General features: G+C 43.5%; 1 protein-coding gene across 1 annotated transcript in view; it reads right to left on the minus strand.

The window, feature by feature from the left end:
- Positions 1-1,241: 1,241 nt before the first annotated feature.
- SLC2A2 (solute carrier family 2 member 2) overlaps positions 1,242-17,013 on the minus strand; it is a 60,559-nt gene continuing 44,787 nt past the window's right edge. The window contains exons 5-11 of the mRNA XM_075547882.1: positions 13,198-13,313; positions 12,180-12,342; positions 11,469-11,656; positions 6,710-6,814; positions 2,316-2,417; positions 1,535-1,738; positions 1,242-1,448 (exon numbers count right to left, since the gene is read on the minus strand). Of these exons, the coding sequence (XP_075403997.1) occupies positions 1,242-1,448; positions 1,535-1,738; positions 2,316-2,417; positions 6,710-6,814; positions 11,469-11,656; positions 12,180-12,342; positions 13,198-13,313 (1,085 nt within the window). The remainder of the gene's footprint in view (positions 1,449-1,534; positions 1,739-2,315; positions 2,418-6,709; positions 6,815-11,468; positions 11,657-12,179; positions 12,343-13,197; positions 13,314-17,013) is intronic.

Here is a 17,013-nt window from a genome sequence, read left to right on the forward strand (position 1 = left end):
CACCTGACTCATCATTGCTTGAGTCTGTTTTCTAAATAGCAAACAAACCAAAACAGCTTGTGCTCAATTAAAAGGCAAAGCAACCTAAAACGTAGCTCACTGGATTGAGCCCAGAAGAAATGAACATGGCTTATAATAGATCTTAAGGTTCACCAGTAACCCAGCTTATAGTGTTTATCGTGTTTATTCTTGCAAAACCATCTGTCATCAAACAAAAGAGAATTAAAATACTTTTGCCAAGTGCTGAAAGATTTCAGTAAACTGACAGAAATACACGTTTTTCTACATAAACATGTTTTAATATAATCCAAGAAACCATCTCACATGACAATATGGAAAAAAAACAAAAAAATTTAAACAAAATACAAAGCCGAGTGCAGAAGGAAAAAAGCTGTATGGGAGAAATGAATAGTTGTCAGCATGTACATGAATCTTACTGTATCTTCTGCAGTATGAGATCTGTAAGACAATTTAAATTTAGTCATATTCAAATATGTAAATATTAGTTGTATCAGGCTTCTCACCACAAGCTTAATGAAAAAAGTGAAATACGGTAAAACCTCCTCAGTTCCAGCAGAACCTTGCTGTGAAGACCAGGCCCTTAGCACGCACGATCCCCTTCAGTGTCGCCAAGGGAGCCAGAACTTTCCATTTACTTAACCAGAGTACAGCACCAGGACGAGACCAATTAACCCACACGCAAAATTAAGATGAATAAGCCTTTATTGGCTGGCGGTCAAGAGGCAGATAGTGCTTAATTTACTCTTGACCCCAAATGGTAAAGACAGAGGTGTTTTGCACTGTGGAATAAGCAGGCACGAGGGCAGGTGGCATCATGCCATCAGGAATGACGAGAACTTATAAAAATAAAATGGGGGTTTACAAGTAACATCAGCAATTTCAGAAAGTAGATGGTCATGGGTCAGCAGTTACAGAGAGAGTTACCAAGAGCGGCCTTATGTGGGCCACTACAGAACGGCTCCCCTCAGGGGAGCTAATGCAGTGTGGTGACACCAGGGTTAATTATCGTGGATTGCTACTTCAAGGGTTTTACTCTCAGAAGCGTATTTTCGAATGAAAAAAAATACTTCCTTGGTAATATTTAATGACATTTCATATCAACGCTCATAAAAGCTCTTTAAAAATATAAAATAATACTTAAAGATCCAGCGAGAACATTCTCAGGGAACTGTCACGGAAACATGGTGTCCTTCCTATGTCCATGAAGGAAGCACATTGCCTCACGCATTGTCCGTGGGGCCCAGGAATTCCATTTCAACAGCTGCCTTTGACCTTGGGGATGGGTCACCACCCCTCTTCTTTCGGAACTCTGCTGCGATTTCTTCAAAGGACTTCCCTTTGGTTTCTGGAACTTTAAAGAATGCAAACAGGGTAAAGACCAGTATTACCCCAGCAAAGAGGAAAAACACGTAAGGTCCGCAGAAGCCCTGCAGAGAGAACACACATGGAGTTCCGATCAGAAGCGGTTGGCCGCTGCCTCCGGTGGAGCAAGTTCACGCGTCAGGCTGCTTACCACAATGTACTGGAAGCACACGGCCACGAGGAAGTTGCAGGCCCAGTTACTGAAGGCGGCCACCGCCAATGCTGCGCTCCGTGGGCCTTGACTGAAAAACTCGGCCACCATGAACCAGGGAATCGGGCCCGGCCCAATTTCAAAGAAACTGACGAAGAGAAAGATGGCTACCATGCTGACGTAACTCATCCAAGTCAATTTATCCTGAAGTGGGGAACAAAGAAAGGTGGTCTAGGGGTAACTGACCGTGGCTCCCATTAGCTAAGCTGCCTCCCATTGAGTCCAGCTCTGGACACAACCCTCCTGCTGATGTGCTTATGTTCCGAGTCAGCTTCAATGGCCTCAGCTCCCTCATAGCAGGCTGCTGGATTAGCACTGGAGGGGACCCTGACTCCTCCTTCTCCTGGGAAAGAGGCGAGGAAAAGTCCAGCGATCTTGGCTGCTGCTCCCACCAGGGCTGTGGGGCAGCCTGCCCATCTTCGGAAGTTCAGGCACGTGGTCGAGGTCACCCAAGCAGCGAGTGGCAGAGTGGGCTGGAGTCGATTTCAGAGCCTGTCCTGCTACACTGCCTCCTGGGTAACGATCCCAGTCTGCAGGCGAACCGTCCGTCTTCAAACAAGAAACTCGTCGTTGCCCTTTCCCTGATATTCATGGTTTATTATGTCTGAATTCTCCTTTGTATTTTAGCAGTCAATTCACGTGTTTCTGACATAGAAAGCCCTTGTAACACAAAGTGCCATCACTTGGTAACCCAAAATCCCAGGGCAGGTTCCAAACTCACCAGTAACACAAGTCCCACCGACATGAAGATGGCACAGAAAAACATGCCACTCATTCCGATCAGAAACAGAGATCTCCGCCCTGCCTTCTCCACAAGGAAGACCTGGGGGTGGGGGATGGGGGGGGTAGAATATATATGTATAAATTTATGATGAATGTATGTTCACAGCCTATATTTTACTTTTACACATATAAAATCGATTCATATATGATAATATATTCTGCACGTGCATATAGACATACATTTTATTTTTATACACATATTTATATTTATACATCTACACAAACATAAATATATACAGATACTTAAAACGTCGGTTTTATGGGTCACCAAATAGTGATGCTGTACTTAAACATTCACTTTCAAATAATTCATTTTCTTGTCCATTTCACAGAGGGGAAGCTCAGGGAGCAGTCGCCCCCACCCGAGGTAGCAGAGGTGTCTCATTGAACAGAGGAAAGCAACCAAGACCAGTTTAACTGAATCGCGTGGATTCCATCAGGGTATTCTAGGGATACAGCCACAGCTTTCCACCCTCCACGTTTATCACCTTGGGCTCAAAGTTCAGAGACTATACACCTTGGATTTCTCCCTACTGATTTCCTGAGGAGGGAAAATTGGAAAGAAGGTTCTACATAGCAAATCACACTACTTTAGCTTTGACAACTCCAAGGGTTTGTTCATTACCGACATCTGCAGGAGCACAATCAATTAAACACACACACATCCATTGAGTCAATTGTGACTCAGTGACCCTATAGGACAAAGTAGAGCTGCCCATGGGCTCCTCGACCTTCCACCTTTATGAGAGGAGAGAGACCTCTCTTTCCTCCTTGGAGCTGCTGGTGGTTTAAACTGGTGACTGCGGTTCATAGCCTAACTGGAAACCCACCACACCACCAATGCTTCGCTTCCTCCATGAAGCAGCGACTATTTCCCCCCTCTTCTTGTTGTTAATAAAGTCAAATCATGACCACTCACTTGACAGCAAGCTTAATTTAATTGCTTTACCAAAATAGTCAGATCTTCACATTTCAGGCGTGGCTACTGATACCCGGTATTGGGAATGAACAATCTCAACAAAACAGACTTTAAATGGAAGGGTTAAAGTGCTTTATCTTAGGATAAGAGGGCACTTATCCTAATTTGGGAGCTGTATTGTGGGCCAGTGGACCTTGGCATTCATTCATGGTAATAATAAAGACTTACAATTAATTAGCAAGACCAGAGTGATTGTACTAGATGCTTAGCCTGCTTGTTGTAACCTTATCAAGGCTGGCGAGTCATAAACAGGATGACTTGTCATAATTGCTGGTCACGTTGCGCAGTGAATTTGCTAGATCCATCAATGTACTAGTGAATCAGTGGCAAGCCAACGCCTGCAGTCGAGTAAGCTCAGTTTTGAAAGAAGGAGAAACATTTCTTTTTCCCTTCCACGTGAGAGGTCATTCATATTAGAGCTCCAACTTCCTTCATCTAGGATGATGCTAAGCAGAGTCCACCGACAACTGCTGAGAAGCAAGTGGGAAGGCCTTGCTCACATTTACAGACTTTCGATGCACATTTTCACTCCTGAGTGATGACTTCCAAGGTTGGCTTGATGTCTAACAATGAGAAAATATGAACATTTCTTCCCGAACGAAGGCATTCATCACTTTCTTTTGTTTCAGAAGATTTATTATCTGTTACCAACTGGAAGGATGTCTTTTATTTTCATAATAAACTCTGTATACACGCGGGTAACGGAATCTGACTTTCCTTGCAGCATGGTGTGTAACAGCGGGTGGGACATGGCACTGGCCGAAGGCTGGAGATGTCTGCCTAGCTATACCCCTCAGAGAGTGGGTGCTCCTCACATCCTGGGTGGCTAGCTAGAGTTTGCTGGCCACTGTTTCTCTTCCAGACCCACCCTGCCTCCCAGGACCCACCATATCCTCTTTCATTTCTCCCTGGAGATGATAGGCTCTCCATCATCTGACCCAGGCGTGTAGAAGGCAATAAAGGGTATGGACTATTTTCATGCATCGCAGCATCAGGACCACTCGCTTCTCTCTTTCCCCAAACACTCATGCAGAACACACCGGTTGATCATGTTCTTTCCAAGCTGGTGAAACAGCACTAGGCTATTGGGGCACGTTTCTATTTTCACTATTTATTTGGAAAGGTTACGCAAACTTTGGGACTATGTCTGAACTTTAGGAAGGGAACTCGTGGTGAGGGGCTGTCCTTTGCATCCTTTTTGAACCTTCAAATAACTTTTCAAAAATGAGTACAATTAATTTTTTTAAGGTTATCTTGGAGTCCTGCAGTGCTGGTTAATTAGAGAATTGATTAGAGCTGGGTTTTTTCCCCACTGTGTCCTTCCTCTGCTCTAAAATTTGTACAGAACAAGAGGATGAACTCTAAAGAGTTTTTTTTTTTTAATCAAGGCAGTTGAAAAAAAACCCAAAAGCCAACTCTTTCCCTTCCACTGGTGCTGGAGGGGCAAGGCAAAAAAATGAAATTGTGCAGGAATCTCCCATTTAGGTTTTCTCGGAATTTGGGTTCTCCAATCTTGACAAGCTGATGCTTTACATATCAAATTCTATTAAATCTTATTCTATAAGGTATTTTAAATGATAATCTCTATGCCAGAAAGGTCTGTTGAGCAGGCGGTAGGATCGGTAAAAGATAATATTATTCTGAGACAAAAGCATGTGCTGTGATCTGCTAAGGAACATGGCGTCCCAGTAAGAGGCCAGTAAGAGGCCGTCACTGATTGAGAGGTGGCCTCAAGGCCTTCTCTCTCAAAACTTGCCTATGTAACCCCCGGTCTTCCCTGTCCTTGCTTCTCTTTCCAAGGTCTAGCACTGTTGAATGTGTCTGGACAAACCTGCCTTTGATCTAGGTAGCCAGGCTATAATTGATTGACTACCTTAAGGCAATAGTTCAAAGTCCACGTGCAGAGAATGAGAAACAAGTGACTAAAGACTATTGAGCAGAGGATGGTGACTAAAACACAAAAGCACATGGTTTCTCAGCAGTCTGCATTCCAGGTGAAAAACAAGTCCAATGACTTCTTTTTAGAGTGGGTTACATTAGTTGGGAAAGCTTTTGCTCCAGTTGTCTATTTTAACGCTTACATTGTTACATCAAGTATTATTGTCGTCAAGACATTTAATCATTCCTTATATGGTACAAGAAATCTGACTTAAGAAGAGTCGACAGTTTTGAGAACAATGAGGGCAACGAGTGTATAGGTGTGCTTTACACAGTTGATGTATGTGTGGATTGGGATAAGAGTTGTATGAGCCCCAATAAAATGATTTAAAAATAAAATTAAAAACAAAAGAGTCTATCATCTTTTCCCATTGTGGGAATAAAAGATAACATTTCAACTTCTTGTTTCATCCTCTTACATTACTGGACCTCATCTTATGTATCACTAGAAATCAGCCCTTTGAGCTCTCTGAAAGTTCTGTCCACTAGCTTATCATGGTCAAAATTTGCTAATTTTAATTTTGCTAAGAGGTTTAGTTATCTACCTTACTTATTTTCTTAACTTCAATTTATAAAAGCCCATTGCATTGAAAACAAAAGTTTCTATTTTTGAGACATCATCATCATAATAAAAATAATTTCCATCATGGAAGGAAAATAACATAGAAGAATTAATGTGAACAGAAATGGTAGACTGGTGACACATCCCAAGTCAAACCACGCTCCCTGCCATTGAGTCAGTGCTGACTCATAGTGACCCCTGTAGGTTTCTGAGACCGTAACTGTTTACGAGAGTAAAAAGCCCGGTCGTTCTTCTGCAGAACTATTGTGGTTTCAAACTGCTGACCCCGAGGCTCGAAGCCCAATGCTTAACCACGACACCACCAGGATCCTAGAAACATATCCAGAGCACAGAAGGAACCCAGGAATTTACAAAGATCTTTGTGCTCCCAAGTGAGAAATCGATTCACAAATCAAGGATAGCAGATGAGAAACTGTCCTGACCTACCTTCTCAGTTATGCCTAATCTCATGGCTTATCCCAGAGGCAGAGAATGTCTGGCCTGTGGGAAGTACAAAGCCCACAAAGCCATCAATGACCACATACTTTCCCGAAGAAAAGCCCTTCCAGCCATCACAGGAAGCCTGTGTCAATCTAGCAGGCTAATCTTTAAGTCGATAATTAGGTATGGTTCCCAAATAATGCTATAAATATACAAATGGCCCTTGGGAGAAATAAGACAGTTCTCCATCTCTAATTAATGCACAGTGAGGACTCTTCCCGGGACTCCATTGGTTCATTACAACTGTTCCGAGGACGTGGCAGTAAGTCTCTGCTCCCTCTTCCGACTGCAAGGGCTCCCCTGTCCTGGGACTGAGGAGCCGGAGGGATGTTTACCGAGAGCAGCTACTTACCGAGAGAGCCGTGAAAACAGTATTGACAGCACCCACTCCTATGGTCGCATAAACAGGCTGGCTGATTCCCGCTGACTGAAAAATGCCGGTTGAGTAGTAGAAGATCTGAAAGTGAACACAGGCTCATCTTAATCAAGGAACCTAGAACCGATAGCTTTCAAGCAAGACATGCTGTAGGTTGTTTCCTTTGAGTTGTTTCCAAGGAACCACAGCCCTTCCAAACCCAAACTGAAACCTAACCTACTGCCGTCCTGTCGATGTGTGGATCCTGACAGGAGCACAGAGCTTCGACTTGCTCCTGAGGAGTGCCTGGTGGATTTGAACCCCTGGCCTTGCAGTCAGCAGTCAAAGGTTACCCAGCAGTGCCACCAGGGATACCAGAGTCCTTAGCCAACACCCAAATACATGGCCATCAAGGAGATTCTGACTCAGAGCCACACTACAGAGCAGGGTAGATCTACCTCTGGGGGCTTCTGAGACACTAACTCTTTATGGGGGTAGAAAGCCATGTCTTTCTCCCACAGCGCTGCTGGTGGTTTCAAACTACTGATCTTTCCTTTAGCGGGCTATCACGTAAACATTACACTACCATGACGCCTTAGAACAGTGGTTCTCAACCTGTGGGTCGTGACTCCTTCGGGGGTTGAATGACCCTTTCACAGGGGTTGCCCGATTCATAACAGTAGAAAAATTATAATTATGAAGTAGCAACAAAATAACTTTATGGTTGGGAGTCACCACAACATGAGGAACTGTATTAAAGGGTCGTGGTATTAGGAAAGTTGAGAACCGCTGCCTTAGAATGTCCTGTTTTTGTTCATCATTTCCTTCCAGGGAAGGAGTTTCCACAGCTTTTCATTAATGTTTAATAGTGTCTGATTGCTTAACATTCACTGCCATTGAGTTGATTCCAACTTACGGTGACCCTAAAGGACAGTGTAGAACTTCCCCCTGGGGGTTTTCTGGGGCCATTAGTCTTTCTGAGAGTAGAAAGCCTCATTTTTCTCCCTGGGAGTGGCTGGTCGGTTTGAATCCCCAACCTTGTGGTTAGCAGCTTCCCATGTTTCCCACCATGCTGCCAGAGCTCCTTGTTGGCTAAAATGTCCTTATATTAAGCTGATATAGATTTTTATTTTAAAATGTATTTGTACTTTCTGTGAAAGTATAATATACCAGCAAAAATGTACACATATCCTAAATGTGGAGCTTAAATAATTGTCACACACTGAACACAGCGCCCCGCTCAAGAAACCGATTGGTTGCAGTCCTCCAGAAGTTTCTTCAACCATCATCTTAAAGAAGCCGCTCTCTCAACCACTAACACCTCAGACATGTACTGCGTACTCTTGTACTTCATAGAAAGGCAACCCACCCTGGGGGTTATTTTGTGCCTGGCTCTTTTAGTTCAACGCTTGTGAGAATCAGACACGTAGTTTATGTATTTGTAGAATGATCATTATCATTGCTATCTACTGTTTGCCTTGGATCCACAATCTATCCAGTATTTGGTTTGCATCCACCATCAATGCCCATGGGCGGTGCAGTCAAGAGATCAAAGATGCATTGGGTCGATCTGCTGCGTGAGACCTCTTTAAAGTGTTGAAAAGCAAGGATATTACTTTGAAGGCTACAGTGCACCTGATTCAAGCCTTCGTATTTTCCATCGTTTGAATTATGATGCTGATGAAGAATACTAAAAGTACCAAGGACTGCCAAAAGCACAAACACATCTTCCTGGGAAGGACTTTGGCCAGAATGCTCCTTAGAGGCAGGGATGCTGAGACTTTGCCTTATGGAATTTGGACATGATGTAAGGAGATACCATTCCTAGAGGAAGATAGCATGCTTGGCAAAGTCGACGGGCAGCGGAAAGAGGAAGGCCCTCAACAAGACATGTTGGCACAGCAGCTGCAACTAGGGGCTCAAGCACAAGACAAATTGTGAGAGTGATGAAGGACTGGGCGGTGCTTTGTTCTATTGGCTATCGGGTCCCTACGCGTTGTAATCAACTTGATGGCACCTAACAACAACAGTTTAATGTGTTTATTTACCCATTCTATTATTAATGGGCATTTGAGGGAAATTATAACCAGTACTGCTATACAGGTGCATAAGCAAATGTGGCGAAGAAAGATGATGGTGCCCGGCTATCAAAAGATACAGAATCTGGGGTCTTAAAGGCTTGAAGGTAAACAAGTGGCCATCTAGCTCAGAAGCAACAAAGCCCACATGGAAGAAGCACACCAGCCTGTGCGATCATGAGGTGCTGAAGGGACCAGGTATCTGGCATCAAAGAAGAAAATATCATATCAGTGTGAATGAGGGGGAGTGTGGAGAGGGAGCCCAAAGCCCATCTGTAGGAAATTGGACATCCCCTTTCAGAAGGGTGGCAGGGAGGAGATGAGCTATTCAGGGTGCAGTGTAACAATGATGAACTATACAATTTTCCTCTAGTTCTTAAATGCCCCCCCTCCACTTTCACGATCCCAATTCTACCTTACAAATCTGGCTAGACCAGAGGATGTACACTGGTACAGATAGGAACTGGAAACACAGGGAATCCAGGACAGATGATCCCTTCAGGACCAGTGCTGAGAGTGGCGATACCAGGAGGGTGGAGGGAGGGTAGGGGAGAGAGGGGGAACTGATTACAAGGATCTACCTATAACCTCTTCCCTGGGGGGACGGACAACAGAAAAGTAGATGAAGGGAGACGTCGGACAGTGTAAGATATGACAAAATAATCATAATTTATAAATTATCAAGTTTCATGAGGGAGGGGGGCACAGGGAGGGAGGGGGAAAATGAGGAGCTGATACCAAGGACTCAAGTAGAAAACAAATGTTTTGAGAACGATGAGGGAAGCAAAAGTACAAATGTGCTTGACACAATGGATGTATGTGTGAATTGTGATAAGAGTTGTACGAACCCCAATAAAATGATTTTTAAAAATAGTACTGCTATAAACATTCTAGTACAGTTATTTTGGTGAAATACATTCATATTTTGGGGGCTGCCAATACTGACAAATCATTGCCCTGGGAGTTGTGTCAGTTTTACACACACACACACCAGTGTATGGAAGTGCACGTTTACTATTGCAAACTCCACTGCTCACAGTGGCTATGGAGACAACTAGTTCACAGTTTCCCCCAATAGCCTTTTCTTATTGGGTCTGTTCATAACAGTCCTTTAGGCCATTCTCTCATTCTCTGTCATTCCTTCCCAATGTGCCATGTCCTGCTGCTGGCACCATTTCCTGCAGATAGGAGGGTGCTGCAGGGTGTGTAGGCTATGTTCAGTGAGCAGTGCCTCACAGCTCTTTGCACTGTAGGCAAGTTCCAAGGTTCCCGGATAGCTCAAGATTCAACATTTTCTAGATGCCTACGTCAGGCTGAGGGCTGGACGCTGATGCTGAGAGGCTCAAGGAGGTAGATCCACATTGGATATACAGGCAGAACTGAACTTAACAAATTAGACAGAATACTAGATGAAAATGAGAGACAGAAAACACAGAAGAACTACTCTCGATTCCTGAAGTGGAGGTCTCTGTTGCTTCAGTGGGTGGGAGTGTCTTTACCCTCCCAACATCTCGATCCATCCATGAATCAACCCCAACGTTTCCCTGCATGTGGGCCCCATTGGCCCAGTATACTGTACATTTTCAATAGCAAAGAAAGGGAATGAGTGCTTTTCTTGATCTCTCTCTCACTGCCATCAACTTGATGCGACCTCATAAAGACCCTCCTGGACAAGGTCGAACTGACCCCATGGGTTTCGAGACTGTAACTCTTTATGTGAGTAGAAAGCCTCGTCTTTCTCCCTCAGGACCCCTGGCGGTTTCCAACTGCTCTCCTTGAGCTTGGCAGCCCACCTTGTAACCACTATGCCACCAGAGTTCCTCTTTCTTGAACTGGCTGCTGCTGCTTCCTTTTTTTAAAAAAGAATTTCTGATTTTGCATTATATTTCAGACCATTAACTCTGCATTCAGTAGTTCAAACCACTCATCACTCCTCCCACCCCCGATCTAGTTTCTTAACAAATGCTTAAATTATTCTTCTGGAAGCTACGATTCTAAAATACCATTTGATCTGTATAATGCAGTTGTTTAAATAAAATAACAAAAATGTTGACTAATCCTTAGTATGTTTTTCAGTGTTGTCTTATCTACCTTCACTTGTCACCATCGTGTCATTTTATACTGTTATAGGTTTTGTGTGTTGTTCCCCTCCCTAAATGGGGTAAAATGTTTTTGGATATTAGGAAGCTGGTCTGCAAGGTCAGCAGTTCAAACCCCCCAGCTGCTCCGTGGGAGAAAGATGAGGTTGTCTGCTCTCATAAATAGTTACAATCTAGGAAACATGATGAGTCATAACCAGCGTGAGGGCCGTGCATTCTGGCTTTACCTTGCAGATTGGAGGAAGGAGAGAATCCCTTTTGCCCAGCCTATCAGAAATTCTACATGTAATACTCAGCTCCAGAAGCCCTTCATAGTTCATCACTGTCCTTTGTCCCTGTTTTGGATTTATAATGACTTTTGGCTCTTTTGCCTTTACCTTAATGGACATATAATGTAATTACAGACAGTTTAATATTTATTTGCTACAAAAGAAAATGAACACTAATTTAATATGTGCTTTTTTGGAAGAATGCACATTAGGTATCAACATTTTAGAATGTCTCTCAGCTATTGGAAGTTATACCTCCGCTACTTTGTTTCCCCTTGACCTTGGAGGTGGGGAGTCCTCTTAAACTTACCCCGTTGATGCCGGAAAATTGCTGGGCCATGTGTAGCATCAGAGCTGCCAGGATGGGCTGTCGGCAGTTGGAGTTGGTGAAGAGCTGAATTATGGAGACTTTCTGCTCTCTTAGTGTTTCTTCCTTTTCTTTTTTTATCTCGGTCATGTCTTTGGTGACATCAGTACATCCTCTGAGTCTTTTCAAGCCTGTGCCCCAAAATGGTCAGGTTTAATCGACTCGAAGACAAAAATACATTTATTTTTATGATGTCAATGAAAGAGCCACAGTTTTACTCAATACTTGCTGCTTGTCGTATAAGTAGATATACTTATACTATTGTGTCAGTATAGGAAATTATTATTTTGTTAATTAAACATTGGTGTTCTAGTAAAAGGAAGCTGAATATTTGGCTCCCCCCCCATGACAAAGAATATGATCCTTCTAGCCATAGAACCATAACAAGGCGAGGTTCTGTAAAAAAACTCCCGATTAAGTCCAAGACGCTCCATGTGGGTTTTCTGGGTGGAGCAGGAGCGAGCACGTATGGGTGCAAAATGACATGCACCAATTTTATTCAAGTGATTCTGCACACCCGTCTGACAGGGAGTCACGGGCTTCACATGGAAGGTGTGCGCCTGTCTTCACAAGCGGACATTCATGCACACTCTTTTCAGGAGCCGAGGATTCCAAAACAATGAGAAAAGAACAATCATCAAGCCACAGCCTTACTCTGCTTTGCTTTGGCTTCTTCTTCTAGCTTGAAGTAAAGGTACCGAGGGCTTTCTGGACAGAAGAGGAGCAGTAGAGACTGGAGTAAGGCTCTCACAGCAGGAAGGCCCAGCATGATGTGCCACCTGTCGGCATTGCCCAGGACAAACTCAAGGCCAAGAACCTGAAAAGGAAGGTAGGGAGCGTATCAAAAGCCCAGCAGGGCGAGGCTCCCTTCCGCAGCAACTTGATTCCTGATAGCTTTGGTTCAAGTATTCGCAAGATCTGGGCTTTTGCTAGTGTGTCCCCTTAAACTAACATAGAGACTGTTTGTTTTACAAAGACTCCACCTAGGTTTGTTTCCACCCACTCCAATGGGACACTTAAGATAGGAATCAGCCAAACTATCAAGAACACAAAGCAGTACACAACTGTAGTCTCCAAGCAACCAGATGGGATTATATTGTATTAAAAGCATGAGTAACTTTAACCTTTGCTTATACGTTCTTTCTTAGATCAATAGGGTGGACCTTTGTGCACAAAATATTAATGTGATGGAACCAGGCTTGGGGTAGACAGCCCTCTGAATGGTCCTGGCCTTGCGTTACCAGCGCTGCCTCTGAGATCTTGGGGTAAGAGGGACGGCTGGAGCCAGGGTCCAAGCTGCCGGCCTACTTGACCAAGAGCTTTTGTGGCGATTATTTATATATTAGAATTCCAGGTAAGACACCTCAGACAAACCATCCATATGTGAAGCCTTCAACCCCTTGAAATCTAAAAGAATCCTTTCAATCTAGAAACAGCTCTGGAAAGGCAAGTGCGGCTGGAAGCTTGCCGGGTCACCGCAGTGCCAAGCCGACCTGTGCCCCAGGGAAAAAGTAAGAAGTGGAAATAATTAATCGGAGCTCATGAGCCTGTATTTTGATGCCACGTCTATCCCTGTTGGTAATTTCCCCCCCTTTCCTCTGTGGTAGTCTCCAGTGAACGCAGGCGGTAGAGATGAAGAGGGTAGGTGAACTTGAGGACAGGAAGTTGTTACCTGGCTAACCAGAATCCCAGTGACAATGGCCAGCTGGTGAAGTGCACCCAGAGCGCCCCGGAGCGTGGTTGGAGCAATCTCTCCAATGTACATTGGAACCAGGCCTGAAATGAGTCCTGCATGAGACATGAACATGGACGTTAGGGCACAGCAAGGATGCCTCAGCAGTAATACTCTGGTGTCCATACCGTCAGTGTCTCGACCAGAGAAAGTCCTTGTCTTTAGCCTCAGACACAATGACTGCACAGAATAGTGGTGGATGAGAACCCGAATGAAGTTGAAGTTGGACATGCGAATCGAAAGGAACCGTTAGGCATGTCTTTGGCAGTTCCTCATAGCATTGTTTCGCTTAGTTATAATTATATGTTGCTATCATTTTAGATGAAGATCAAAGATTATAGCCTTCAATATCGATTACAACTTAATGTGAAGGAAAACAAAATCCTCAACTGGACCAATGATTAACATGGCAATTAACAGAGAGAAGATTGAAGTTGTCAAGGATTTTGTCTGACTTGGATCCACCAGCAATACGCATGGAAGCAGCAGCCAAGAGATCAAACGATGCATTGTACTGGGCAAATCTGCTGCACAAGACCTCTTGAAAACGTTGGAAAGCAAGGATGTTACTTTGGAAAGAAAGGTGTACCTGACCCAAACCTGATATTTTTCTCTTTTTTTTCACCACCATACCAAATTCATTATTTCGATGGCACTGACACAGTTGTAGGGTGCCCGACAAGCACACACACACTCCCTCCTTGCCTCTGGAGCTGGCTTTCCATGGAGAAAGGGGCCTCCCTCATGCCTTCCTGAGAGACTGGAGAGCCCACATAGGGCCTGTCCCCTGGATAAACCTCCCAATGCTATATATATATTTGGACATTTGAGTTTCCAAGCCTGGTATTTTCAGTGACCTCATATGCATGTGAAGGTTGGACTTTGAATAAGGAAGTCCTAGGAAGCATCTATGTATTGAACTAGGTTGCTGGTGAAGAATATTGAAAATACTATGAACTGCCAAAAGGACAAACAGATCTGTCTTGGAAGAAGTACATCTAGAATGTTCCTCAGAAGCAAGGACGGCCAGACATGGTCACCCATACTTTGGACATGTTATCAGGAGAGACCAGTCCCTGGAAAAAAAGACATCCTTCTTGTTAAAGTAGAGGGCATCGAAAAAGCGGAAGACCTTTGACAAGATGGATTCACGCAGCGGCTTGAACACAAAGATAATGGTGAGATCGTGCAGGACTGTTTCATTCTGCTGTACACAATGCGGCTATGTGTGGGGACCAATTTGATGGCACCTAACACCAACTATTGCAGGTTGGATCATCATAATTGAAAATGCTTTGATAATATTCTTAATCTAGACTCTTGGGATTAAAAGGAATCCAAACACACATAGACCAGCTTTTTCTCTTGATAGAGGTGGGATGATTTGCTTGAGGATTAGCAATAGGACTCCAAGACCAGTCCAACGTTCCACAGGGTGGAGGTGCCGTAAAATCACTTAGGGTGATGGGGGGGGGGGTGTTATTGAGAGATAGGAAGAGATGAAGAGACTCACTGACTCTAGATCCCTTAGGGTAACTCAACTTCTTTATACTTTCGTGGAGATTGTATTAAAGAAAGATTTTTGCCACTTAACAGAAACAAAATTTTGACAAGAAGTAAGCCATTTTTGCTCTCTATAGCTTGCTTGGAGCCTGGATGGTGTAGTGGTTCTGCACTAGAATGAAATCCTGAAGACCAGCAGTTCGAAACCACAGACCTCTTTGGGAGAAAGACAGGGTTTTCTACTCACCCCTGTAAATAGTTACAGTCTTGGAAACACACAAGGGCAGCTCTATCCTGTCCTATAGGATCATTGCTGTGAGTAGATATTGACTTAAAAAATCATTTTACTAGGGGCTCATACAACTCTTATCACAATCCATACATACATCAATTGTATAATGCACATTTGTGCATTCATTGCCCTCACCATTCTCAAAACATTTGCTCTCCACCCAAGCCCCTGGCATCAGCGCCTCATTTCCCCCTCCCTCCCCACTCCCCCTTCCCTTATGAACCCTTGATAATTTATAAATTATTATTTTGTCATATCTTGCACTGTCTGACGTCTCCCTTCACCCACTTTTTTGTTATCCGTCCCCCAGGGAGGAGGTTATATGTAGATCTTTGTAATCAGTTCCCCTTTTCCACCCCACCCTCCTGGTATCGCCACTGTCACCACTAGTCCTAAAGGGATCATCCACCCTGGATTCCTTGTGTTTCCAGTTCCTGTCTGTACCAGTGTACATCCTCTGATCTAGCCAGATTTGTAAGGTAGAATTGGGATCATGATAGTGGGTGGGGAGGAAGGATTTAGTAACTAGAGGAAACTTGTATGTTTCATCTATGCTACACTGCACCCTGTCTAACTCATCTCCTCCCTGCAACCCTTCCGTAAGGGGATGTCCAATTGCCTACAGATGGGCTTTAGGTCTCCACCCTGCACTCTCCCTCATTCACAATAGTATGATTTTTTTTTTTTGTTCTGATGATGCCTGATACCAGATCCCTTTGGCACCTCATGATTGCACCAGCTGGTGTGCTTCTTCCACATGGGCTTTGTTGCTTCTGAGCTAGATGGTCAATTGTTTACATTCAAGCCTTTAAGATCCCATACTCTATATCTTTTGACAGCCGGGAACCATCAGCTTTCTTCACCACAATTGCTTATCTCTGTCTTTAGTGAATGTGTCGGGAAGGTGAGCATCATGGAATGCCAATTTAATAGAACCAAATATTCTTTCATTGAGGGAGTACTTGAGTGGAGGCCCAATGGTAGACATTGACTTGATGGCAGGCAGGGGTGGGTGGGGTGGGCACTGCTATTGATAGCTGGCTTAAATAGAGCTGTTGGCAATCACGTGGGGATGGTGGAATACTCAACTATTTGCTGATTAATTTATAAAGGTCCAAGATGATCAGTAAAGTAAGAACGGATTTAAGATTTGGCATATGCTTAAAATTTTTTTTGCCTGATCAAGTCTCATTTATTGAACAAAGGGTTACAGCTTATCGCTTAACATTTTAAAAATAAGATTTATCACAGTTTTTTCATAAAGAAGAATACTGCCTCTCCAAATAAAATGGATGGTGTCAGTGTAAAAAAATTCCTTGGAAACTTTCTTCAACTTTTTTTTAATCTTAAAATTGTTCTTGATATCTCACATGAACATTTATACCACTAGCATCTGCATTTCTGCTGAATGTCACATGTAACTCTAATGTCTGGCATGAGGATCTAAAGAAGAAAAACACATTTATTGGTCTTTACTCTAGCCTGTATGATCTTTGTGTAAAATCCATTATTATGTCTCATGAGGAGGATAGTGTGGATACACCGATCTGAAGTTCTGGCGATCTGAAAGCAAGCTCACTATCATGGCTAGCTATTTCAATTTTAAGAACAGAACCAGGTGCCATGTTAACAGATAATGGGAGAGTACAAGCAACTTGGATATGTCGACTTGCTCAGTTGCTACACAGGGCAACTTGCATATGTTAAGTTGCAATATGCAATGTTTAACATTTAGCCAAAAATATTTTTTAAATATTATATTTAAAAAGTGGAGAGAAAGAAGAAGAATGATCTGGGCCTCTCTGAGAAGTGCTATTATGTGCACTTTACAGAACTGGAAACTGAGGCTCCAAGTTACTATATCTCAGGGCAGAAAGAAAGTACCAGAAAGTATCCACTCTGAATCTACAGCTCTTCCCAGCATGCATATTGACTCTTCACCTTGATAAAGCTACCCTGAC

The sequence above is a fragment of the Tenrec ecaudatus genome, chromosome 4 (assembly GCF_050624435.1).
Source record: "Tenrec ecaudatus isolate mTenEca1 chromosome 4, mTenEca1.hap1, whole genome shotgun sequence".
In the NCBI taxonomy this organism is placed as follows: domain Eukaryota; kingdom Metazoa; phylum Chordata; class Mammalia; order Afrosoricida; family Tenrecidae; genus Tenrec; species Tenrec ecaudatus.